The sequence below is a fragment of the Mirounga leonina genome, unplaced genomic scaffold (genome assembly GCF_011800145.1).
Source record: "Mirounga leonina isolate KUSES-001 unplaced genomic scaffold, KU_Mleo_1.0 Mir_174, whole genome shotgun sequence".
Taxonomy (NCBI): Eukaryota; Metazoa; Chordata; class Mammalia; order Carnivora; family Phocidae; genus Mirounga; species Mirounga leonina.
Window position 1 is genome coordinate 20,334,700 of NW_023270451.1, and position 27,883 is coordinate 20,362,582.

The 27,883-nt window shown below is 38.6% G+C and overlaps 1 protein-coding gene and 1 long non-coding RNA gene across 5 annotated transcripts; one reads left to right on the plus strand and one right to left on the minus strand.

The window, feature by feature from the left end:
* On the minus strand, positions 1-24,872 carry FAM133B (family with sequence similarity 133 member B). 4 transcript variants are annotated; one of them, XM_035020557.1, is made up of 11 exons: positions 24,749-24,872; positions 16,616-16,713; positions 14,786-14,864; positions 13,380-13,454; positions 13,216-13,248; positions 12,710-12,772; positions 12,015-12,107; positions 10,700-10,750; positions 5,871-5,963; positions 4,055-4,096; positions 1-733 (listed from the first exon to the last, which is right to left on the minus strand). In XM_035020557.1, the coding sequence occupies exons 1-11, from the start codon at positions 24,770-24,772 to the stop codon at positions 647-649; spliced, it is 738 nt and encodes a 245-aa protein (XP_034876448.1). In that variant the 5' UTR covers positions 24,773-24,872; the 3' UTR covers positions 1-646. The 4 variants fall into 4 exon arrangements, with proteins under 4 accessions (XP_034876448.1, XP_034876449.1, XP_034876450.1 ...); XM_035020558.1 differs by lacking the exon at positions 24,749-24,872 and adding an exon at positions 16,970-17,157; XM_035020559.1 differs by lacking the exon at positions 4,055-4,096.
* A 116-nt stretch (positions 24,873-24,988) lies between these two features.
* Positions 24,989-26,409, plus strand: LOC118020757. Its single transcript, XR_004682000.1, has 2 exons — positions 24,989-25,230; positions 25,359-26,409. It is a non-coding gene; the product is annotated as an uncharacterized LOC118020757 (long non-coding RNA).
* Positions 26,410-27,883: the final 1,474 nt, after the last annotated feature.

Genomic DNA, 27,883 nt, shown 5'->3' on the forward strand with positions numbered 1-27,883 from the left:
GCAAACGACAGAGTCCAAGGATGTCTAGGGGCAAGACTGCTATACTCAGCTCTGACCTCCCTGTGAAGCATGGCTACTATGTCCACAAAAGTAGGATGTGTGAGGATAAAAGGCACGCTATTCTGCTAGCTAAAGAGATAGCAAACCAGCCCCCCCACCCAAAAAGCTCCTTCCCCAGGTAAATAAAAGTATATAAGGGGAAAAATTTAAAATATACTTATCTACAGAGTAAGGATTTTGAAGTATCAGTGTGGTGCCTATTTCGAAAATGTTAACTAGAATCATCTGGTCATTGCTAATTACATCTTAATGATGTATCCAGATTTGATTTCTGTTGATTTATCATTAGATACTTCTAGTCAAAAATATTAACTTTATCCCCAAATATCTTAACCACTAGCACAACTGCAATGTATTATCTCCCAGAGTTATTAAGCACTGGAAGAGAAAAAAACAGATGTTCAAGCAGCAGGCAAAAATTATGGCCCTTTCACACAGCAGCATCCGAGTGGCTACTGAACAGTCCAGGAATAATTCTAAAAGCAAGAAAATTCATGCACTTTAGTAATTATGTCATAATTTTCACAGTTGAAATTTCCTTAGACATTGCACTTTCTTTATAAGGGAATCCTGATTTTTCTTAATGTTACGGCGAGTCAGGACTTGAACTAGCAGCCTTCTTTTTCTTCTTCTTACTGTGTTTCTTATGCTTCTTTTTCTTTTTTGTTTTTTCCTGTAAAGAGAGTTCCCTGTTAGACATTTCTACAGGAAAATACTCAAATTAAAAACAACAACTTTACCATGGTCCTTCTAAGCTACTATATAATTATTTCAAACGATCCAGGCAACCAAGGAAACTACTCAGAACATTTCTTGAGAAGTCTCAATAATCAGTATCATATGAGGACTTAAGAGTGCTTGTTGATTTTCAAAAAGATATGGAAAAACTCTAAGTCATTAGCACACAAATGTAGCTTTTAAACAAAATTCACAGAAAATAAATTCTATGGATAATGATATCAACTGCTGTATTTCATACTGTATAATTTCTAAAGGTGAAGTAATTGTAGTTACTACAAAGAAATCCTCACATCACAGCAAAACACAATTGCTTTTATAAAATGACAGTTTTGGGGAACAGATATATTAAATCTGATATTTTTTAAGTAAACAGAAACACAAATTATTATGTCCTGTCTAAACTGGTAGCACTATTTTAATTATTAAATTAACAACTAAAAAACAACTGGTAAAAAAAAATATTGATGTACAGTTGAAAAGTCTACTTAGCTTTTAAGTGAAACAGATGCTTTTTCTTTTTTAAAAAAACTTTTATATAAGCTCTACGCCCAACATGGGGCTTGGACTCACAACCCCAAGATCAAGAGTCGCATGCTATACCGACTGAGCCAGCCAGGCACCCAGATGCTTAATTTTTAGAAGCCTAGAAAAAGTAATCAAATTGTGACTGGATAGAGACCTATAATTTTGCTGAACTCTGACTCTTGTGACTATTTCTGATGTAGAAGAGAAGGCAAAACTTTTAGAAACAGATACTTAGGAAGGTGGTATCAAATGACAGATTAGTTGTTGATATTCAGCAAGAAAAGAGACATGAAAAGACAGCAAAAGCAGAGTTCCCTATACATTTCCTTATCAATTACAACTTTCCACAATTCCCCTGCCCCTCAAATGTCTCTACCACTTAGTGGCTCTAAGCTAACTTTCATAATTCTTTTCATGACAAGCTCAAGTACACATGGAATCTTACAAAGAGTCCCAAATCTTGTATTTGGGCCTTTAAAAAGTTAAGTTTTGGGTATAGGTTACTTTTTCATAAAAGGACAGCTGACTACTCTCTTTTTAAAATACTTTTCTTCTTGGCTTCCACGACACCTCCGTCTGCTGCTTTCTTCCATCACAAAGACCCCTTCAACTCCTGTGCTGTTCATTTTCCTCTGCTTGACCTTTCAGGGTTTCCTTCCTTTCTCTTCCACATGGCTCTCTATCTCCCATGCTTTAAATACCATTTTCATACCAACTCTTCAAAGCTAGTCCTATGTTCTGAACTCAAGACTATGAGTTCCACCTGGATACCTAATAGGTATATCTAAAATTACCATAAACAATGCTTAATTTTTCTCTCTAACTCCTCTTAGCCATCTTAGTTAAATGGCACCTCTAATTCGTCCTTTTACTTAAGGCAAATCTATGTTTGACACCACTTTCTGTTTTAACTCCTCTCTCTACATCTAGGTAAGCAAGCCCGACCATCTAAGTCCACAATATATCTCAAATCCGTCAGGCTAGTCCAGCTCCATTACTACCACTGTGATACAAACAACTCGCCTCTGTCCACTCCACCTCCTCTGCCAAAGCATTCTAAAAATGTAAAGTTGGGGGCGCCTGGGTGGCTCAGTTGGTTAAGCGACTGCCTTCGGCTCAGGTCATGATCCCGGGGTCCTGGGATCGAGTCCCACGTCGGGCTCCCGGCTCAGCGGGGAGCCTGCTTCTCCCTCTGACCCTCCCCCATCTCATGCTCTCTCTCTCTCTCATTCTCTCTCTCAAATAAATAAATAAATAAAATCTTTAAAAAAAAAAAAATGTAAAGTTGGTTCAGGTCACTTCTTTTTTAAAACACTCAAAACAGCTTCCCAAAGCATTTTGATTAAAACCCAAACTCTTTGCTTGTGATATGGCCTCTGCTTACTTCCCCAACTCACTGTATGTTATTCCTCTTTATCTACTAGGTATAAGCCACGCTTACTCTTTCAGTTCCTCAAACAAATCAAGCTCATTCCTACCAAAGGTCCTTAGCTCTTCTCTCTGCCTAGGATATTTTCCTTTGATCTTCACATGGTTAGCTCTTTCTGGTAAATCCTATTTCAGCTTAATTTTACTTCCTCAGAGAGGCTTTCCCTCCCCAAAGCCGCTCTCACATGTCACCCTCTTACCTATCTTGTATTCCATTAGAACAGCACTACCAACACCAACGGTGCCTGCATAGAGATGCTTAATAATCACATGCTAGCTGAATGCACGAAACAGTGCGGTATGCAAGTACAAATTAGAATTATCCAAAATTAATTAATATTATGTCTTAATTAATCTGAACCAAGGACCAAAGCAGTCTTCACCCAAATTACTTTCCCATTCAGAAAAAAAGTCTCTCAAATGTCACCTTGGTCTTGAAGTACATAAAATGCTACTTCTGAGTCATACACTACCAGGTGAACCTTTCTATCAGAGAAGGACCCTTATCTTAAGAGCGAGGGAAATTCTGGGAAGGGGAAGTTACCTTCAAACCTACAAAAGACGCTGTTCTCATTTTTCTTTTACCTGTTCCTAAGAAAATGCCTTCAAAGGCCATCACCCACGCTTATACTGAGTGCTCCTAAATGATTTTAATGATATGGTCTGCAATTACTCTTTGATAATCTATTATCCACTTTCCCTAGGTTGGTCTGCTTCTCATTTGGATATCACTGCCATTTTCTTTATTCTCTTCTTCCTTCTTTCTCCTTTTATTCTTCTCCATCTGCATAATAGCAGAGCTGGCTTTAGAAATGGCCAAAAGAATCATCTTTATTATTGAATCATTTATGTTGTCACATTCCTGCTTATTTTTCATTGCAACCTGTGCTGAGAGGCTTTTTCTGCTAATGTTACCAGGTTTGGTCAACCTGGAAGTCACTACTATTAAGGATGGAAGGAATCACTATACCTAATATTTCATATTATAGCTTAAAAAAGTCAAACAAAAGTTCAAGTTTTCATTTCTATCAGTACTGAGTACGGAATAAAATAAAATGAAATACTGAATAAAATACTGAAATGAAAACAGGAGATGTTTGCTACCAGGATATTTTTCTTTTCTCTGGAGCCAATTTAACTTGCTCCAACCCACTAAGTAAAGCTAACCACCACACTTTTCCCAATAAATATTTATCTGAACCCAGTAAATGAAGTCATGCTTTACCATGATTCATTATATAGTAAACAAAAAGAGCTACACTATTGTCATGTAAAAAATATAAGTGATACTTGCTATTACTTTTTCTCGTTCTTCACTGCTTTTCTTCTTTTTTGCTCGTACCTAAAAAGTTTGAATTTTCATTGAGAAGACAAATATGTAACTTGTACTCAAGACATTTTTTAATTCCCTAATGTACCTTACATCTTTAGAATTTATGTGTAAAAAACATTTTGATGATATCTCAAACCCCTGTTATATCATAATGACAAGTCAATGAGAAACATTTAAAGGAAAAAAAATTAAGACTTTTTAATCTCTAGAGGGCTTCCTTATATTCCCTTTCAGCACCGCCCGCCCCCCGACCAAAAAGCAGTGAGATACAGTGGATAAAAAGCATGAGCTCTGAAATAAAACAGACCAAACTCTGAATCCTACCTCAGCTATGTACTACCCTCAGTTTCATCATCTGTAAAATCGAGATAATATCCACCCTCTAGGGGAAGTGCCTGGAATAAAGTTAAGTATTTCTCTTACTCTATGGTGTTCAATAAATGGTAGCTATATGCATAGTGTATTCAGTATAAACCAACTGATTAAAATCCTTTTAAGTAACGCTTAATACCCCATTAGTATTTTCATCTTTTAATGTGTGAATTTAAGACAAGTTGCTAAAGTTCATGTATACTTATTGTTAAGTCCAAGTGTAACATATATTAAGTGCTCTAGAGGACACATAGGAAATTACTGTTTCTTACTGCTAGTCTTGTCATAACAATGACTGGGGATGGTGGTAGTTGCGCTGCATCCACATTTGGCGAGACCAAGACTGGGGATGCTGTCATGTGATGTCCAAGACTGCCAGACAGCCCTGACATGACTTTTAGACAGCCTGCCAGTCATTCGTATAATAAACCCACTTATAGAAAAGACTGTATTTTGTTTCATTCATTCAGAGCTTTACTGCGAATTGTTCATCATTTTGGAAAATGTCATTGATGACAAGGCCACTGTACAGTTTTTGAAGGGCATATATAATGCACCTGCTACAGCTTGAATTTTGTTATGTCTTAAGATTTTATGTCTTCTAGTTATCACACTCAAGCATTTATGTACTCAAATATTATTTAGTAAAATTATACATTAATAGTTTCTTATATTTCTTTAAAAAATTTCTTAGAGGATATTAATCTAAAATGTGTAGATTATATACATTATATACACACACTACAAGTTTCAATTCAATTCACTTCAATTTCATTTCAGGGGGCATTACAAAATATTGCTACAAAAGGCCCTATTTTACAAATGAGGAAGCCAAGTCCAAGAGAGAAATACTTTCAAGATGATAACTTAAAGACCTAAAATTAACTAAGAATAGAGTACAAACAAAATCTAAGATAGGAATATCAGGGCTGAAAAGGACTAAAGAGACTACAGAAACTATCTAATTCTACTTCCTTACGTTACAGATAGGAAAAAAGATCATGCTAACATTTCTGTTCTACCTCATCACTGTTCTACTCCCTCACTAGTAGTAGTTCCAAACAAAAACAAGGGAATGCTGGGTTTCAATACAGTACACATCAAACAGCATCTGTCATGTAATCATAATACTAGAATAGTAAAAAGTAACTATTAGAAGAATAAAAATAAAATAGCTCAGAGCAGAGATTTGTAAGTATGGTTAATTACCATATTAGCTCTATAATCATCTTCTAGAAAATGAAAAACTCATTCTGAAATGGAACTTCCATTTCTTTTTCACAGTGCACATGCTAGAAAGTGAGTAAATTGAATATTCATAAAGTATATTTCTTTTTACTAATTTGTATTTATTAAAAACAAATTATTAAACATTTTAAAGTGAAGAAAATGAATTTGATCATAGACTTACCTCCTCAATATAATCTGATTCTGATAAAGACTCAGATGATAAAGGTTTATCTTCAGGATACATCTTTCTTTTTTTGCTGAGTCCTTTAATGTCCTAAGAGAAATACATGTACCTTGACTCAAAAAGATATAAGGCTATGCCACACAAATTTTATGTTTCTAATTAACAGTTTTTCCAATTATCAAAAAAACTAACCATTTTCATTTTAGAAATGTCTAATATTGATGTTTACCAATATTCAGTTTTTAATTCCAATAAAGTAATGCTTTTATTAAATAACCTGAAAAGAAATAATTACATGTCCATTGAGATGCTATATTCTCACTTTCTTTTTTTTAAAAAAAATATTTATTAAGTAATGTGTACACCCAACATGGGGCTTGAACTAACGACCACGAGGTTAAGAATAGCATGCTATTCTGACTGAGCCAGCCAAAGTTAATTAAACTCTAAAGTGTCATAAGAAACCCTAGAGATGGTGTAAGATTCGAGTCCCTTGTATTCTAATGGTTTTGTTTCTACCCAGTATTGGATCAGACAGGCCTAGTGCTGCAGAAAAGAAAAACAATGGGTAATTATTTGTGATCTAAAAAGATCTCTACACAGTAGTAATTCCTTTCATGTGTTACAAGTGTTAAATTCACATTAAAAAAACCTTCATCTCTAAGTATTTTTAATGATGAGAAAACATATAACTCTGGGGAAGAAGAAAGACCAGAGGAGTACTTAGGGACTTAAATATATGTTCTGAGGAATAAAAATTTCAAAAACATCTGAAGCAAGTATGGCAAAATGTTAAGGTTTTTAAAAAAGATTTATTTATTTACTTGAGAGAGAGAGAGAAAACACAAGAACAAGTGGGGGGGGAGGGGCAGAAGGAGAGAGAAAGGGGGCAGCAGACTCCCCACTGAGCGTGGAGCCCAAGGTGGGGCTTGATCCCAGAAACCTGAGATCATGACCTGAGCCGAAATAAAACCCAAGAGTCAGACGCTCAACCGACTGAGCCACCCAGGCACCCCAATGTTAAGATTTATTAAAGCTTCACAATAGATGTGCTGGTTATCATCTTATGATTTTCCATATGCTTTTTCTGTATGTCTGAATACTTCATAACAAGACAACAAAACCACACAATGAAAAAAAATGCTCACTACCTCATTGCACAGAAAAAAACAATATAAAACTTTATATACGGGAGGCCAATTTTGAAGATTATTAAACAAACAAAAAATCACATAGAAAATAAAGTGATCTGTGTTATATTACGGTGATTTAATTTTGTTTCTGCAAATAGCTTTATTATTTTGATAGAAATGATAAATGTTCACTGTAAGCGAATTTACCCGAATCCCACTACCACGAATTAAACATCATGAAGATTTTTGGAAATATCTCACTATGTGTACATTTACAATTTTACATAAATACTTGCTGTTTGGAACCCGCTCTTGTCATCCAATCTTTCCATGCCAACTACATCATCATTTATGGTTGCCTTTGACATTCACTGAAAGCATATGCCACAACTCACTTAACCCAACTCTTTCTGGAGGGCAGGAATATATATGGGTTATTTGCTATTAAAAACAGTTGAGGGGCGCCTGGGTGGCTCAGCAGGTTGAGTGTCTGCCTTCGGCTTGGGTCATAATCCCAGGGTCCTGGGATCGAGTCCCGCATTGGGCTCCTTGCTCAGCAGAGAGTGTGCTTCTCCCTCTCTTTGCCCCTCCCCCTGCTTGTGTGCTCTCTCTCTCTGAAATAAATAATAAAATTAAAACAAACAAAAAAACTTGAAATGGAGTGACAGGCACATGAGTGCAAAATCTTTACCTAATAATAACGTCTAAATCAAAGACCAAAGTAGCCTTTATCCAAATGATTTGCTTACTCTCCCACCTCCCCCCCCCAATTGTTTATTTCACTTAGGAATCACACTTTATCAAGAAACCTGTTTCAGGCTCTTTTATCAATTATCTCAGTCTCAGATTACTGAAATACAGTCCATATTTTCTTTTAGAACTGCCTAAACATGCATTTTACCACTTTTTCTGTACGTGAAGTAGAAATTTTCAATTACTAAAGATTAGTTTTTAATTATTTCTAGTTTTTCCTAAATCTGTTCATTATATTTAAATTTTGTTCATGATTTTTTTGTGATCTCGTTTCATCATTCAGAATTAGAATTATATGGTCAAAAGTTTCTGGGGCGCCTGGGTGCCTCAGTTGTTAAGCGTCTGCCTTCAGCTCAGGTCATGATCCAAGGGTCCTGGGATTGAGGCCCGCATCGGGCTCCCTGCTCAGCAGAAAGCCTGCTTCTCCCTCTCCCACTCCCCCTGCTTGTGTTCCCTCTCTCGCTGTCTCTCTCTGTCAAATAAATAAATAAAATCTTAAAAGAAAAAAAAGTTTTTGAGTTTTGAGGCATGGGCCTTCCCTACCCCAAATTATATTCACCCCTGTCTTTCTCTAGTTATACTTTCATACATTTAAAACTGACTTACCTATGATTTATTTGGCCTTAAGGAGGGTTCAGCTTTATACTTCCCAAATGGCTAGTCATTTTGTCCCAAGAAAAGCCACTTTTATCATCTATAAAACCCCACAAATACTTACAAATTTTTACTTGGGCTCTACACTGTTCCACTGCCTTTTTTTTTTTCCTCCCTATTCCTGCACCATACCACACTATTTTAATCAAAGCGTTTAAAGAATGTTTTAATCAAAGAGTTTAAAAAATGTTTAATGTCTACCCAGAAACATTTATTAAATCTTCATATGCTTCTCTGAATAGATTTACATAATTTTCTTCAGAGAAGTCCTGATCGGTTCTTTAAATTTTTCCTATATATTCTTTGTTACTGTTAGAAATGGGATATTTTCGTCCATTGTTAGGTATTACACTGTCATTTTCACAACTTAAAAATGAGCTGAAAACGATGACTGATACATGACTTACAATTACACCCTTTTAAAAAAAGATTTATTTTAGAGAGAGAGAGAAAGCACACGAGCATGGGTAGGAGGAGGGGCAGTGGGAGAGGGAGAGAGAGAGAAAATCCTCAAGTGGACTCCCTGCTGAGCGCAGAGTGCAGAGCCCAGTGCTGGCTCGATCCAGGATCCTGAGATCATGACCTGAACCAGAGCCAAGAGTCAGACGCTTAACTGACTGAGCCATCCAGGTGCCCCTTAAAATTACATCCTTTTTGTAACACTCTACGTTAACTATACTGGAATTAAAGCAAAAAACTTAAAAAAACAAAACAGAGAATACTGCCCAGGGAGAAGAAAAATTATACCCTTTTACGACTGTAACAGACATCCTAAACAAGATTAAGAGAAGCCATGGACCAAAAAATGTTCATCATGTGTATGTATAAAAGATGAGTAGTATTTAAAATATGAAACTCCTGGGGCGCCTGGGTGTCGCAGTTGGTTAAGTGTCCCGCTCTTGGTTTTGGCTCAGGTCGTAATCTCAGGATCATGAGATCGAGCCCGGCGCTGGGCTCCATGCTCAGCATGGAGTCTGCTTAAGATTCTCTCCCTTTCCCTCTCCCAAGTCTAATATGTCCAAGAGTCCCATGCTACAATGACTGAGCCCGCCAGGTGCCCCTAAAGTTCCTATTTTTGATTCACAAAAACAAAACAAAACAAATGATATATCCAGAATATGTAAATCCATAGAGATAGAAAGCAGAGTAGAAGTTACTAGGGGGTGTGGGGGGCAGGAAGAATGGGAATTAGTTAATGAGTATGGGTTGTTTTTAAGGGGGTGATGAAAAAGTTTTGAAACTAGAGAGGTGGTCACTGTACAACACTGTACATACACAATATTCCCCCAAATTGTAATTTTAAAATGATTAATAGCATATTATGTAAATTGTACCTCAATTAAAAAAATATGTAAAAATACTGAGTAAAATATAGTGACTCTGGTCTATAGTTTTCTTTCATTAATGACTGCTGTCTTTAGGTTTTTAAGAACCAGAAAAAGATTTTTTTTCCCCAAGATTTTATTTATTTTATTTGAGAGAGAGAGAGAGAGAGAGAGAGAGAGAAGGGGGAGCAGCAGAGGGAGAGGAGATTGAGCCCTGCTGAGCACAGAGTCCGATGCAAGGCTCAATCCCAGGACCCTGGGATCATGACCCAGCTGAACAAAGGCAGATGCTTAATCAACTGAGCCACCCAGGTGCCCCCAGAAACAGATTTTTATTTTAAAGATTTTATTTATTTATTTGAGAGAGAGCATGAGGGGGGGAGGGTCAGAGGGACAAGTAGACTCCTTGCTGAGCAGGGAGCCCAATACGGGACTCGATCCCGGGACTCCAGGATCATGACCTGAGCCGAAGGCAGTCGCTTAACCAACTGAGCCACCCAGGCGCCCCAGAAACAGATTTTTAAATGTAAATCAGAAACACAGGGATAAATTTAGCATTAATTATAGTTAAGCATAAATGAAGATAAAACATCTACTTACAGTAAAAAATTTTTTCAAAACTTATCTATGGTACACTCAATTTGAAACAGAACTCCATGTTCTGTTATTAAAAGGGCTTCTTTCAAAATGACTTGAAGAAACAAAGGAAATATTTAATCTCCATTATTTTGAATTTTTAATGAGATAATATATTAATCTGTATAAATTCAAACTCGGTAGGAATACTTTTCTGATCTTCTAACCTTTGATAATGAATTCAATAAATAATTTCCTTAAATCAACACAAAATGCTATAAAAGCAAAAGAAATAAATCTCAAGTTAAAAGGAGGAATACATTATTGTTAATTTCTAGAAGTAAATGAAGAATTGTATGACAGACTAAAGTAAAATTATAATTACCTTTTCTTTCTCAGTTGCATCCTTTGACTTCTTTTTCTTTTTTAAACTATCCTAAGCAAACAAACATATATATACATATCAATTTTAAATGTAAAAGATAGAGCATAAGGACAACAGCAAAAAGGTGATTTGCTCTATGACTGAAAAAAGTTTATTTCAATACCAGAATTTTATTCTGAAAATAAGAGAAATGTATGTCACATATATATGTGCTTGTAAGGAAATGAAGCTTCTTCATCTGGCTGTATATCAAATTCTATGTATACTGAAAATGATAGACATTGTCTGTAATAACCACATGGTTTCTTTTAAAATAAGACTTAATGCCATTTGCTTATTTTTGCCTGTAGTGGTCATACGCACTGGGGTTCTCATTCACACTGTCCTCAGACATCCCCCAATCTGATTTTCCTCTTTACATATAAGGAGGATAGGTGAGAATTTCTGTTTTTGATTCTTTCAGTTCTAGCCAATAACCTCCCTGAGCCTTCCCCATCCATAAAGTGGATGAGGATTATTGAGAGCATTGAGCTAAAAAAATGTCAAGTGCTTGGAACTGTGCCTAACATATAGTAGCCACTTGACGAAGACTGGCTATCAGGATCATTAGATTGACTCTTCTATCTTAAAAGACAAAGAGAAAACCAACGTTTACTAAATACTTTCTAGACGCCAGGCATTTTGTCAGAAGAAATCACACTAGGACAAGTAGAGACCTGCCCCAAAACCAGTTGTTTTGTTCTCCTGGGCTTCTAGGATAGTGTTTGTGAAATTGTGGTCCAAGGACACACCTGTATCAGAATCACAGAGGATATCTATTAAAAATGTAGACTTCTGAGCCTAAGCAGACTTACTAAATCAGACTCTCTCAACATGAAGCCCAGGAATCTACACTTTTATTGCAACCTGCATGTATTTCTTATTACCACAATTGTTTGAGAGCCAATTATGTTTCACAATTCTAGACATACAGAGCAGATTTAGGTATAATGGAAAGGACACTGGACCAGATAGTGGAGTAGGTTTTCTCCTCTGAACTCTCACTTCTATATGGAAATGGGAAAAATAATGTCTGCCATATTTATTATAAAGCCGTCATGGAAATGCTGAGACATGGAGGCATATGAGGAAGTATTTAGAGAACAATAAAATGGCATATATAAGATATTATTAAGTGTATCAATTGAGTGGCACAGCCCATCAAAGTACAGAAAATAGCATCTCATTTCTAAACTGACAACAATTTAAGACAGGATGACCTAAAAGAAAAAAATGTGTCTGCTATCCAAAATGTTACTAATTTGAGTAATTTTACCTTACTGTCTGATTCAGTTTCTGACATGGAGCTTTCAGAAGATTTATGTGAACGGTTCTTCTTTTTCTTTTTCCTTTTTCCTTGTTTTTTATCCTATATAAAACATTTTTAGAAACATTTGCTTTCTGTTTCAAAAATATAATTGATGTATTTTTTAATACAAAACCTTTATCAATGAACAAAGCTTAAATGAAAGAACCAGCTTGTAAATGCAGGTTTTACTTAATAATTTTTTTTTTAAGTAAACTCTATGCCAAATGTGGGACTCGAGCTCACAACCCCGAGATCAATAGTCACGTACTCTACTGACTGAGCCAGCCCGGTGCCCCCTTAATAATTAAAAATATAACTTATATTAACCTTCTTGCTCTATAAAAAAAAGTCGAGTAATTCGAGTCAGTCACATGTAACCTCTAGCATCTAGTCAAATAGCATTTTAGATTTTTAAGCTCCATTTCTTCTACTGGTATTTTGAAGAGAAGAAGACAAATTTAGGAACCTAAAAAATATATATATGTATTAGATAAAAATATTTAAATATCTAGTTATTTATTCATGTCAATGCTCTCAGTTTATGGATAATTAACCAAAACCTGGAAGTCAAAGTTTCTAACAGATATTTCATAATGGATTTCCTCTTGTCATTAAATAAACTAGAGACTATTATTTCACAAACTGTTACAGGCAAACCTTACCTCATCTTCAGAATCCGAAGAACTGCTGGAAGAATCAGAGCTTGATGAAGAAGAAGATGAATACTTGACCAAGCACAAAACAATTAAAGCTTGTGAGATGCAGGAATTTTTTTCTTATCACTAAGTCTCTCAAAAACTTAACAAAATCAATCTGGTGTCTGACAGATATCATATTCAGAAGACTTAAATATTAAAATGTCAAATGTCACACTCCCCACACTCCCTCACACACACACAAAAGGCTCAACAAAGTAACAACAGATATGCCAATGGTAGTCAATTTTCCCCTCTTTCTCTCCCTGACAGCAATAGAGGAGTTACTAGGTTATAAGGAGGTTGGTGCTTTTCTTTATATTGCTAATATAACAAAACCCACCCATAACTACCAAAGGACTTCAAGGCTCCTTGACTCATTTACAGTTAGCATACAGGTCATATAAATTATTCTTACTTTTCTTGTAGGCTCTTAACTGTAACATTTAGAAAAATGGAAAACTTTTGCTCACCCTACCAGATTTCTTCTTTTCTTTTTTCTTTCTCTAAAAGCAAACAAAGTACAAATCTAAATAAGTTGATGTGAGTTTTTAAAATTATCTATTGATAGTAGTACACAGATTATGAAAACCCAAATGTGACATTAAAAACAGCATTAAGCTCTAAATAGTATTACCTGTCTTTTTTTGGATGAGCTCTCACTTCCACTTAATAATTTCTCCCTGTGTTTTTCTAGTTCTTTCTTCCAGTTCTGCAAAAAGGTTATAAACACCATCAGAGGCTATCTATCCCCTTCTAATACACCTGATATAGACAGCCACTACTTCCTTCCCTCTGTCTTCTACTACCTCTCACCATCTCGGCCTCTAAGTACAGGGAAAAGGTACTCCAGGTGCCAGAACCCGGTCACCAAAGGATCCTTTACTAGCTCCTTTCTTTATTTCCTTCTTTTGAGAGCATGAATGGGGGTGGGGCGTACGGTGGGGAGGAGAGTGAGAGAGAGAATCTTAAGCAGACTCTGCACAGAGCCTGACGTGGGGCTTGATCTCACAACCCTGAGATTGTGACCTGAACTAAAATCAAGAGTCAGCCGCTTAACCCACTGAGCCACCCAGGCGCCACACTAGTTCTTTTCCTTTCTTTTTTTAAAAAAGATTTTATTTATTTACTTGAGAGAGAGTGCTTGTGCATGCGAGCAGGCAGAAGGACAGAGGGGGAGGGAGATGGACAAGCAGACTTCCAGCTGAGCCTGGCGCCGGACATGGGGCTCGATCCCACAACCCTGAGATCACAACCTCAGCTGAAATCAAGAGTTGGCCGCTTAACCAACTGAACCACCCAGGCGCCTGGCCCCAATAGCTCTTTTCAAAGAGGGTATTTTTTTTTTTCTTTTAAGATTTTATTTATTTATTTGACAGAGAGAGACACAGCGAGAGAGGGAGCACAAACAGGGGGAGTGGGTGAGAGAGAAGCAGGCTTCCCGCCGAGCAGGGAGCCCAATGCGGGGCTCGATCCCAGGACCCTGGGATCATGACCTGAGCTGAAGGCAGACGCTTAAGGCCTGAGCCACCCAGGTGCCCCTCAAAGAGGGTATTAAAGAGTGGGAATTCTCCACTATATATTGAGAGGAGGAGTTGGTATTATCACTGAGGCTGAGAACTTTTTTCTTTTTAACGAAGATGGTTAGATTCTCTTTCCAGACAGTAAAAGCTGAACTTATCTATCTATCCATCCATATATGTATTTTAAAGATTTTAAGTAATCTCTCTACCCAACATGGGGCTCGAACTCACAACCCTGAGTTCAAGAGTTGCTTACTCTACTGACTGAGCTAGCTAGGCAACCCTGCATTAATCTATACTGTAGCTGAAATACTACATACATGTTTGTAATCAAACCAGGCAAACATCATGGAAATCCCAGGGTAATATGGGCACATGAGGGCATGGGAAGATAAAGAGAAGAACCCAGTTTTAGAAAACCTAAGAAGACATAAATTACTATAATACGGTTTCCCTCTTTTTATTTTAAAGAAATCATACATTTGGGGCACCTATTTTTTCAAACAGGTTCTATACAAACCTCATTCATTTTTTCTTCAAATTCAGCCAATGCCTTGGAGCCTTTCTTTTTCTTTTCTAGTTGTTCTTTCACTTCTTCCCTTAAAAAAAATAGAATATACAAGTAAGTTTCCAAGCAATTCAAATTAGAGATGGATGCTTACAAACAAAACAACAAAACTTCATAAATAAAATTTTCTTAATGTCCTAATAAACCTCCATTTCAGTGTTAAAACATTTAAAAATTTTTTGTTCACATCCCTATAAATCAATTATCATGAATACAGTCTGATCATTCCTTTTCTAAGCATGGATTATAAGAGCTAATACACCAAACATCTGAGCACTTACACACAAGTGGCACTGTTTTTAATACATTTTTCTTTAATCCTCATAACAATCCTGTGAGAAAACACAGTATTATTACCCCTATTTTACAGATAAAGAAGGGAAGCTCGCGGAAGGTAAGAAATCTGCCTAGGTTCCCAAAGCTAGTAGTTTCAGTGTTAGGGTCTATGTAAACTACTATTTTTATTACTAAACATCTATTTTATAATGCACCGCACATATTGCACAGAAAAGTGTTGCTACTGCATGCCTGACTGCTTATACTTAGAAAGGCCTGCTTACAAGTTTGGGCCTGCTGGCATCTGGGAACTTGGATTCTGGACAGGTCCTTACCATTCCCTCCTAAGAATGGCTCACTATACAAATACTACTGTTGAGGCTGAACACCTGAATTACTTCTAGGAGTCTAGAATTTTGGCACGTGATAGGCAGAGGCTGACCAGTCCCCAGTAAAAACCCTGGGCACATGGAGTCTTTCATTAACTCCCCTGGTTGGCAACATCTCATATGTGTTACAACTCATTGCTGAGGGGATTAAATGTATCCTATGTGATTCCACAAGAGAAGAAGAAGTCGTACAAGTCTGAGCCTAGTCTCCCCCACACTTTACCCCATGCACCTTTTCCCTTTGCTGATTGTGGCTGGTACCCTTTGTAATAAATCTTATCCAAAGTGCATCTATCTGGGAGTCCTTCTAGCAAGTTACCTAATCTGAGGGCTTTCTTGGGGGACTCTGACACACAAATAATATACTTGCTTGAACACTTCCTCTTTAATGGTCATTTCTTCTCCCCAGTTTTAAAGGTAAAATATATTTTGTTTCGGGATAATTTTCTGGTATGCTGCAACAGTCAACAACAGCTCCACTCATGAATACTCTGAGAGGCAGACATGGCTTACTTTCTATTTAACTCAAAGGAAAGATCCCCTGTTATATGTAAGCATAGATTTCAGCTATCATTGCCCAACCTTTAGGGGCACTTAGAAGGATTATGAAGCTAACAACTGTGACATTTAATAAGACATACTAAAAAATAACAAGGCCAGTGCCGTGATGCTTTATTTATAAATGATCAGAGCTACTCAATGAGGGCAAATAAAAACCCCAAAAACAATTTAAAACAAAATTTTACAGTGGGAAATTCTAACTTACCGAAAAGCCACCAGATATGAATAGAAACATGGCCTAACATTATCCTTCCTAACACCTAGTTACACCTCAATGAAGGGCAAGATTAGTCAACCCTACCATTTTAAATAGCTTAAAACACTGCGAGGTTAAGGTCCCTTTAGGGCATAGAGAAGAGATCAGTATGAAAGGTTGTCTGGTAGCTGTACAGGATTCTCAAATGTTTGCTTTACACTGATGCATGTGTTTCATACATTGAAAAGCACCTGTGAACATCACTTCAAAAAATTATGCTTTGCAAGCAATAAGAGCTGTAACAGTAACCTTTAAAAAATTTACAAAACCTTATGAATGTCTAAATTGTTTCACAAATACCAGGTAGGCCTTGGTCGATTCAGATAATCTTGGATCGTTGGCCCCGAAGACTGGATTGGACCCCTTGATCTGGCCATTGCTATTGGGTTCATATAGGCCTCGAGGAAAGAACAAAAATTAACTCAATTAAAAAAAACATCAAAAATGCAAATGCTCACTTACTCACCAAGCATGCTTTATTATAAATGCATACTATGTCTAACTAAGCATGAACAATCTGACTAACCAAATTTTCATTACAAAAACTAAATTTAATGGTCTACCAAGTCTCACAAGTTTGGGAGATGAGTAATATCGCTACTTCACAGAAAAAAATTTTTTTCACCAGAGATTTAATGAAAATAATAATGATACCTCTTTCTTACTGTAAGATGACTTTATAATGTTTTCTCCTAAAGCCCAATAACCCTGTAAGGCTAATAACACTATGCTCACTGGCAAATGAAGAAACTCAGTTGCAAAGAAGCTAAAGATCTAACTTTAAATCCACTGCTTATTCTACATCTTTTTTTTTTTTTTAAGATTTTATTTATTTGACAGAGAAAGACACAGTGAGGGAGGGAACACAAGCAGGGGGAGTGGGAGAGGGAGAAGCAGGCTTCCCGTCGAGCAGGGAGCCTGATGCGGGGCTTGATCCCAGGACCCTAGGATCACACGACCTGAGCCGTAGGCAGACGCTTAACGACTGAGCCACCCACGCATCCCTCTACTACATCTTTTATCTCAGGAAATACTATGCCATACTGATGGCAATTTTACTCGTCAATTGTTAACACCAAAAATTAAATTAGGCACAAACAAAAGAAAAAAACAGATAAATGGGACTTTATCAAAATTAAAACATTTGTGTATTAAAGAACATACCAAGAGAGTGAAAAGACAATCCACAGAATGAGAGAAAATATTTGCAACTCATACATTTGATATGGAATTAATATCCGGAATGCATAAAGAAATCCTACAACTCAACAGCAAAAAACCCAAAGACCCAATTAAATGTGCAAAGCACTTGAAAAAAACATTTCTGCAAAGATATTCAAATGTCCAAGAGCAGATGAAGAGATGTTCAACTCGCTAGTCCTTGGGGAGATGCAAATCAAACTACAATGAGATGCCACCTTGCACCCTTTAGGATGACTATTATCAAAAGCAGAAAATAACAAGTGCTGTCAAAACCAGGGAGAAATTGGAACCTTTGGATATTGCTGGTGAGAATATAAAAGAGTGCAGCTGTTGTGGAAAAGTTTGATTTCCTCAAAAAGTTCAATACAGAATGACCTGACGATCCAGCAATTCCATCTCTAATTGGAATTGAAAAATAACTGAAAGCTGGGACTCAAACAGATACTTGTACACTCATGTTCAGAGCAGCGTTATACACAATAGCCAAAAGGTGGAAACAATCCAAATATCCATCTACTGATGAATGGATAAACAAAATGTGGCATATACACACAATGGAGTATTATTCAGCCTTAGAAAGAAATGAAATTTGTGTGCCTGGGTGGCTCAGTTGGTTAAGTGTGCAACTCTTGATTTCAGCTCAGGTCCCGATCTGAGGGTCACGAGATTGAGCCCCGAGTCTGCCTTCGTGCCGGCCGGGGAGCCTGCTTAAGATTCTCTCTCCCTCTTCCCCTGCACCCCCTTAAAAGAAAAAAAGAAAAAAGAAATGAAATTCTTAATATGCTACAACATGAATGAACCTTGTTAACATGCTAAGTGAAACCATCTAGACACAAAAGGGCAAATATTGTATGATTCAACTTATATGAGGTACCTAAAATAAGCAAATTCACCGAGACAGAAAGTAAAAAGAGGTTTCCAGGGGCTGGCGGGGCAGGCGGGGGAGGGAGGGAATAGGTGATTGGGAGTTACTGTTTAATGGGTACAGAGCTTCTTGTTTGGGATGATAAAAAGTTCTGGAAATGGAGAGTGGCAACAGTTGCATAACAGTGTGAATGTACTTAATGCCACTGACTTAAACACTTAAAAATGGCTACGACAGTGAACCTTGTTATGTTTATTTTTGCACAATAAAGAACCCCCCAAATCCAATTATGCTCTGTATATTGTACTTACTATAGCAGAAAACCACATTTTTAGATGTTTTCAAAAATATCCAGACAAAATAAAGCAGGCTTCTTTGTTAATGACAGTATCTAGCAAAGAGATGCTGTTTTATTAAAATTAACTGCTACATAGGGGTGCATGGGTAGCTCAATCAGTTAAGCATCCGACTGCTGGTTTTGGTTCAGGTCATGATCTCAGGGTTGTGAGACTGAGCCCCAAGTTGGGCTCAGTGCTGGGCATGAAGCCTGCTTAAGATTCTCTTTCTCCCTCTCTCTGCCCCTCCCCCTGCTTGCCTGCCCGCACATGCGCACACTCTCTCTCAAATAAGTACATAAATCTTTAAAAATAAATAAAATTAACTGTGCTACATACATAAAATTTGGTCTTGAATTTAGTCTCAATCCCTTGATCCTCATATTTGGTTTTCCAAATTTAATCCAAGTCAACAAGCATTTACAAAAACTCTTCTACCTTTTTTTTTTTTTTTTTAAGATTTCATTTATTTATTTGAGAGAGAGTGTGAGAGCGCAAGCTGGGGAGGAGCAGAGGGAGAGGGACAAGCAAACTCTGCGCTGAGCCCGAAGCCCCACACTGGGCTCAACCCCACAACTCTGAGCTGAAATCAAGAGTTGGATGCTTAACTGACTGAGCCACCCAGGCACCCCAAAACTCTTCCACTTTTTAAATAAAAAGAATTGTGGTCAAATATGACTACTATCAAGGTTGAATTCAAGGCCTTAAACCTACAACTTAATGTTCCCAAGGAAGTGAAAGGATATTAATGTATTTGTTGCATTGTATTTAGCAAAACTTGTGAAAATGACCAACATTTCCCAAATAACAAATATGGGTTATATATTTCCAGATTTCTCGGGCAGAGCAAACAATATAAAACCATTATAAACAACACATACTGAGAACTACTTCCATTCAACTGGATACTGCTTAATTACTTCGGATGAAAAAATCCATTAACAACAATTTGCTTACAGGCAGGAATTAATGCTAGAGCTCTTAATGTCAGGGATGTTTACAAAATCAGGGTTAGATGTGAGTATCAAATTCAACTCTCTTTAGAGAGAGGCATATAGTCACATTTTTTACATCAACTGTTATGTTCTCAGACATTTCATTCAACTGCCTCTGCTGAGAATTCACTCAGTTCATGTGGAGAAATATGACAACCAATGGAGGCTGCAATAGAGGAGATGTTGGTCCTACTAATGACACTGACAATCCTAATAACCAGAAGCAGGTAAAATGTGCAAAGCCAAACTCATTATTGTTAAAACAGGAGATTATCTATCTAACATCTCATTGAGATAGATCTAGATAGATAGATATCTATCTACATCTCATTTCTTTGGTACCATGTCATAATTTTAGTAGCAGTTAAGGATAAAATATCTTAAGTTTAAAATTGTAAAAACTGTTTATTTCCAAAGAATGCAAATATATACAAGGATGTTCACAACTAAATTACTAAAATAGGGAAAACTGAAAATACACAAAGAGCCATCAAATTGAGATGCATTATAAAGTATACCCTCAAAATGAAATACTATGCAGCCACTAAAAAGAGATCTATAGTTACTGATATGGAAAGATGCCCAAGATTTCTCAAATGAAAAGCAAAAGCAAGTTGCCAAAAAATAAGATACCATTTTAATAAACAGTTATAATTTTTTTAAAAATCCAGATGCACCAACATGTACAGGGAGAGGTCCACTTTCATCATTTCATACACTGGAGAGATTAAAAACAACAACAACCCATTACCTTTATAAAAGAAAAACAAAAATTAAAACAAAGAAACTACACACAAACATTATCGTAATATTAAAGGTAAAAAAAATGAGAAAAATTCATCCACAATGCTGCTACTCCAATTCAGAAGCTGAACTGTCTTCAAGTAAAAATTCACAAAGAGTACAGTAGTAACTTTTCACTCTCATTAAAAAAAAATTGTGGGGCGCCTGGCTGGCTTCGTCAATAGAGCATGCTACTTTTTTTTTTTTTTTTAAAGATTTTATTTATTTATTTGAGAGAGAGAGAATGAGAAAGAGAGCACATGAGAGGGGGGGAGGGTCCGAGGGAGAAGCAGACCCCCCGCCGAGCAGGGAGCCTGATGCGAGACTCGATCCCGGGACTCCAGGATCATGACCTGAGCCGAAGGCAGTCGCTTAACCAACTGAGCCACCCAGGCGCCCCAAGCATGCTACTCTTGATTGGACTCTTGATCTTGAGGTCATGAGTTTAAGCCTCAGGCTGGGTGTAGAGACTACTTTAAAAAAAAAAATCAAAACACGTTTACCATGTTTTACAGTCTTCAAATATTCTAGCATGTATCTTAAAACTACATTAATTAACATTTTTATGTGCCTTAATATCTATTGTGAAAGTGCTTCCCCAAAGTACATACCAGTCTGTCTTAGGGTTTACTTTTCAGAGGAAAATTAAATAGTAAAGTAGTATATTCACATGCTAAGGCTATTAATTATAGACAACTTATGGTTCAATCACATGAGCTACCATTGTCTATGCAATAAGGTTTAACTTTCAAGTTTTTGGCCATAAACACTATCCTTAGTCTGCTTAAATATATTCCAAATATTTCAATTATTTATTTCAATTGTAAAAGCAATATTTATTAAGAGGCTCCTTTGCAAAACAGTTGATGGTCTATGCTCATAATCATTAAGCAACAATGCTTCCTTTTACTGTGCACAATAGAAAGGTTTTTAAAACAGAAGAGTTAATTTTCTTACAAAGATAAAGCCTTTTCACTTACTATGTATCAGTATGAAAAACAATGTTCTTAACCTTAAGGGGGTGAGTGGTCAGACGTCAGTTAAAATACAGAAATTGTGCAATTTCTTGAACTGTCTCACTATGACTTAATCACTTTAAATACTGTGATCTTATAAATCAAACACTTGTATTCATACCTAATTAGAAATGTCTCCAAACCGCTACACGAGTTTGGGTAACAGAAAACAATCTCTTTTTGAAACTCAGGATATCGGGGCACCCAGCTGCCTCAGTGGTGAAGCACGCAACTCTTGATCTCGGGGTGGCCAGGTCGAGCCCCATACTGGGTGTAGAGAGTACTTAAAAATAAAATCCTAAAAAAGAAACTCAGGATGGCAAATTGGGCTCAAGGGAATAGGTAAGTGGGCAGGTAGTGAAAAGAGAGATGCAAGAACAAAATGTGCAGACCTTCATTTGTTACTTTGATTACCTATTTTTATCTAGAGGATGCATCTGTTTTATTTTTTTTATTTTTTATTTTTTTTAAAGATTTTATCTATTTATTTGAGAGAGAGAGAATGAGAGACAGAGAGCATGAGAGGGAGGAGGGTCAGAGGGAGAAGCAGACTCCCTGCCGAGCAGGGAGCCCGATGCGGGACTCGATCCCGGGACTCCAGGATCATGACCTGAGCCGAAGGCAGTCGCTTAACCAACCAAGCCACCCAGGCGCCCCAGGATGCATCTGTTTTAGAGGGCACAAAGTAACAAAAAGAACATGAAGGAAACTTCTGGAAAACAATGGGGACAAACGGTGGCCATCACGAATTTAAGAACCCTTTACAAATCTTGAGAACTAAAATGTTCAGTTAAAAAAAAGAAAATGTTCAAGAATGTACAAATACCTAGAGTGAACCCTGATGTAAAGTATGGACTTCAGGTGAAAATGATGTGTCAAGATAGGTTCATTCATTTTAACAATGCAAAAACAAAACAAAACAAACAAACAAAAAACTGTAACAAATGTACCACTCTGGAGCAGCTTTGAACGTAGGGGAGGCTATGCATGACTGTGGTCACGGAATATATGGGAGCTCTCTGTACTCACTGCTCAATTTTCCTATGACTCCAAAACTGCTCTAAAAAGTAAAGTCTACCTTTTTAAAAAAGTAATCTCTACACCCAAGGTGGGGCTTGAACTTAAAACCCTGAGCTCAAGAGTAGCTTGTTCTGCCGACTGAGCCAGTTAGGCACCCCAAAGCAAAGTCTTTTTTGAAAACAAAACAAAACAAAACAAAACAAAACAAAACAAAACAAAACCTTCAACCTAGATTTTATGACTTTTTTAAGAAAGCAATTCTAGCATATGATTTTACCATCAATGTAAGAAGAAAAAAAAATGCCATTATTTTCACAGGCAAACAATCCTTTTATTTAAAACCAAGAGTTACGATGTACTGAACTAAGTATCAGACAACCCAAGTTTTGGTCCGAGTTTAAACAGCTCCATCTCCTCCTCCATGCAACGAGGAGACTAAATTAGACAATCTGTCTTCTACCTCTTGATTTCATGTTTTCATTCCCACAACCTTTCAAGTGCAAATAAAAGTTACCAGAACACTCTGTGCCACGAAAGCATACCAAGTAATAAGTAGAGCCCAGAGTTATTATCAAAATGTTCTGGTAAATGAAGCTAATTTGAAAAGTTTCAAATGCTTCAAAGGGATGTGTAAACCAACACTTCCCAGTAAAACAAAAACAAAACATCTTAGACCTCTGTCTGAAACTGTATCCAAGGTCTGGTGATCTCTAAACATTCAAACCCTCAGTCATTAAAGAATCAAAACACTCTTTAACACCTCAAACCTAAGGATGCTCTAGCAGAACACCATTTCAACTCTATGATAATCAGGATACCACAACAAGGTCTGACCTACAGTCAGGAAAGCAGAAGAAAAGAACATTCCTTAACCTTGTAATTAAGGCTCACCACTGTGGTTCCTAGACATCTTTGATTATGAAGCCTATACAAAATTAAAACAAACGTTCTGAAGATAAGAAATGCCACCATTTCATAAAAGTAAAGCTCTTTTAGCAGCTCCCCATTACCCGAAAAGGCAAAAATCACTTAATAAAATAGTTCATTAAATTTAGTATATTAACTTTAATAACTGCATGTATTTATGAATGTATGCATGTATTTATACATTTATTTTTGTTCTGCTGCTCCGTGGCTAAAACTCTGTCAAAGACAAATCCAGGAACTGTAAGGCTCCAACCTATTATGTTTACCGTCCATCTAGTCTGATTCATTATCGGGATTTTCCAAACCAAACTAGTAGCCATGTAGAATGCCTTCCTCCCATCTCCTCCTGTCAAAAGCACCTTCTGTTTTGAATGCCTTCAGAACCGCGAATCTCCATCACAAGGTGTTTCTTACTTTCTGCTATTACTTATTCCTGTGTCACCTTTATGTCATTTACTAGAAACTTTCAGGCCAAGCATTCCCTGGTCATTTGCCTTTTGCGGTTTTAACTATTCTGCAAAGTTGTGGATAACACTGATGCCCCTTTGTAGATGAAGAGACTGAAGCTCGGAGAAGAAAAGCAACTCGTCTTGCTCACTCAACTCCCGAGGGTCCAAAACTGACATTCCAGGCCATGCCGGACTCCAAAGACAACTGTTTTCACCCTTCATTCCTACACAGGGCCTACTAGGTGCCAGGCAGTGCTAGGTGCTGAGGACACGAAGCCAAACGCCTCGATCCTGGTCCTCAAACGGGAACCTGCCTGCCGCTAGCCCTGGGCGCGCGGCAGGCCCGCGGAGAGGAGCCGCGCCCGAGGCCTCCACGCCTCCATCCCACCTGCGTGCGCACCACAGGGGCGCGGAGCCAGGGTGGGCGATCCCGAGGAGAGGGCGAGTCCCGGCGCGTCCAGGGGCCTCAGACTTAGCACCAACACACAAGAGGAGTCAGAACTCCTTGAGCCCTTGTGGCTTTAAAAACTGGGCACTGCTAGCCCGAGGGCGGGAGGGAAGGGAGCCACGGAGCACTGCCAGAAGGTGCGGCGGGGCTGAGAAAAACTGGGGACTCGAGAGAGGAGGAAAGAGGGAGGAGAGAGTGGGGGGCCCAAAGGCGCCAACTGCGTGCGCGGCGCACGCGCGTCTGGGGCCGGCGGGGATGGGGGCAGCTGGGTCGCCCGGCTCGAGGTCCAAGCGCCGCCGCTGACCCTCAGGCCCCGTCGGGAAGACAAGGGGCTCCGCTATCCTGCCGCCGGGTCCCGCGTCGCCCCCCTGCTCTTCCCACCGGGTACTCACCACCCGATTGTCCCGCTTCCCCATGGTGCAGGACTGAGCGCACAGTCAGACGCCGAGGGAGATGGGGCCAGAGAGCGGCCGAAGAGGGCCCGCCGCAGGTCCTCCGGCCGACTCCCCACCTTGCCCAGAGAGAGGCGCCGCGCGGCCCCAGCTGCCGCACCGGGCCACAGCGCCACCTGCCGCTGCGGAGGAGAGGCGGGCGCCGGCGGTCACCCGCCGTTCGCAGGCGTCTCCTGGCGGATTCCTGTTCTTTACCAGCCAGCGCAAGGCAGGCGGGCACTGCTCTTCGTCCAGCGGTCTCACCAAGGCGACCCACTTCCGTTCGGCCTTGGACTGTTTTACTTCCATTCCTGATGCGCTGAAATCCTCATTCTAGGGGATACGAAAATGATTCCAGTGCTTACTGTGGGCTTAACATAGTGCGAGTGCTGGCGGTAAAGTGACGACGAGGACAGACATGGTCCCTCAAAAGAGTCCATCAGGTAGGTGGTGGGGGAGAAGACGGCGCTGTCATAGATGCTGCTAAAGAAATGGCCCTTTAAGTTCAGTTCCATTCATCCACCACCCCTGCGTTTATTTCACACTAATTGTTGAAATCTATTTTGCGCAGTTCCCTGATGAGGTGCCTGGAAGCTGGATAGGCTGCAGGACACAAAGACGATTAAGACACAAGCCCTGCCTTCAGAGCGCCTGTCTACAAGCTGGCAGGGGAGATATACACACACAGCACCAACTTCAGTGCATGATGTGTCCTAATAATGAAAGCACAATACTATAACTTCAAGGGAGTTGATCTGGGCTCCAGAGAGGGAGCCATTATATTTATCAAGTATTTATAGACATGGTTAAAGCTGGGCCACTCTGGGCCCATCTAAGCATGATGTCATTAGGAAGTAACTGAAAATCAACTTAGATCTTTTTTGGATTCTTGGAAAAAGGCAAAACAGGCTTACACTCATACATACATAAAAACTCCTTAAAATTATCTTTCCCAATGTCTGTCTCTCTCTCTCCTTCCCTTTCTCACACTGCATTGCACAACAGATGCTGCCCGCTCCCATTTTCTCTCAGAAATTTCCCCAAACTCTCTCAAATGTAGCCATTTGTGGTGCTACTCCTCAATAGATGTTCATTCTTCTGAGTAACCCATTTTGCTTTTTGCTGTGAATCTCATTTCTCCTCCTCCTCCATTACCCCTGATTGAAGCTGGGGACTGTCTGATCAAAGAGAGGCTTCTCTGTATGCACAAGAGGAAGAGGAGAATCTGTGAATAGTAAGGTTGGGTTTTTTTTCATGGCTCAGTGTTTTTAATATTCCAGGAACTTAACATACATTATTTCCAATGCTCCAACATAAACATGATAGCGATTGTGAAAGAATATAGTTTTTTTCTTTTATTTTTTTTAAAGATTTTATTTATTTATTTGACAGAGAGAGACACAGCGAGAGAGGGAACACAAGCAGGAGGAGTGGGAGAGGGAGAAGCAGGCTTCCCGCCAAGCAGGGAGCCCAACGTGGGGCTCGATCCTGGGACCCTGGGATCATGACCCAAGCCGAAAGCAGACGCTTAACGACTGAGTCACTCAGGCGCCCCCCCCCCCTTTTTTTCCCTTTTTAGCTCCTTCTTACCTTTGACTTCCTTTGGCTGGTTATACAAAGTACAGAGATTTTAAAAATATAATACTGCTATAATTCAACAGGAAATTTTTTGTTTCCTGTAGATATGTCCCCCTCTAGCAATGTACACAGCACTTTCCAGATGGCACATAGATCCCATGGGAGGACAGAGAAACAGGAAAATGACCTGTAGAAATAATGAGGAAGGCCAGAGCTATTGGGAGCTCATCTGAGTGGACTCCATAAAAACTGGATCGGTTCTGGCTTTCTCATAATATAACTTACAGTGACTCGATCAGAAGAATAAAGAAATGCTTTACCCATCCTCTATACAAGGGTGATCTGCTAATAAACACGTTTTCCTTCTAGCTATGGACCTATTCCTCCTCCCAAATGTCCTAGACGTGACTAAGCCATTACATTCCATTTTTCAGTTGAGAAAAAACTGAGGCTGAGATAAGCCAGGTAATTTGCCCCGGGTCCCATCTCTAGAAAGCGAAGAAGCTGGGGCTTCAAACAGGTGTGACAAACTTGAGAGCCTTTGCTTTCCTTACAATATCACACGGCTTCGGGGGGATGAGGGATAACTGAGAAGTAGCGTTACAGGTGGATTGGGAAGGTGGGCATGCTCCACAGAGGAGGCTTTAATTTATTTACTTACTTAACTGTCTTGAGGTCTTTTATTTTTTTACACTTATCATGCCATGAATTCATAGGGAATGGGTTCCAGCAGCTCAGGCTCCTTTCCATTGGTTCGCACAAAGTGTGCTTCTCCAGCTGGAGCAGGCTGGCATTTCAGTTGAACCCAAGTACCTTTCTCTTTGGCTTCCTTTTCTTCCTGATAACACACTTCAGGAAGCCATCTTGGCTCTTTGAGTGCTTAATATACTCAATACGTACATTAAATCTCTTGGCAAGAATCTTACCTTTAACTTGTTTGCTTACAACCATGTCAACAGCATGCTGGGTAACATTGTAGACTCTTCCAGTTTTGCTATGGTAACGTTTGTGGGGCATTCCTTTTTGAACAGTGCCATTCTCCCGATGGCTACAATATCACCTTTCTTATAGATTGGCCAAAGGAACCACTCTGTGTTTTCTAAAAAGGCCTAGAGAACATAGAGTGGGTGTCTCTCCTCTTTCCCTTTGTGTTGGTCATTTTGGTGAATTACTGGAAGATGGTGGTTCCAGCCAAAAGGGAGCCGTTCACCTTAATTACATTTCCTTTTGTAAACCCGTGGTTCAGTGCTATTAATGGGCAGAGACAGTGGAAGTTACCAAGTACAGTGAGTCAGAAGGGAAAATTCCTGATGTTCATTAGAGCTTCAACTAAATCAATGCATTATAATTTTACTATAATTCTCCTCTTGTTCCATCTTTACTGAGGTGACTCATGAGCTATAAAAGATCTTCTCCAATTATTTCAGGTTGGCTTTTGTTAGCAATGAAAGAGAACACCTTTAATTTTAAAAATTAACTTGATTCAGGTATAGCTTACATATAATAAAATTAACCAGT

Coding starts and splice junctions, on each gene's coding strand:
- FAM133B (XM_035020557.1), bottom strand. CDS start 24,772: ATGGGGAAGCGGGACAATCGGGTG. Junction 5,964..10,699: donor ATGCAACTGAGAAAGAAAAG/GTAATTATAATT, acceptor TATTTCTCTTAG/GACATTAAAGGACTCAGCAA. Junction 734..4,054: donor GCAGTGAAGAACGAGAAAAA/GTAATAGCAAGT, acceptor CTCTCTTTACAG/GAAAAAACAAAAAAGAAAAA.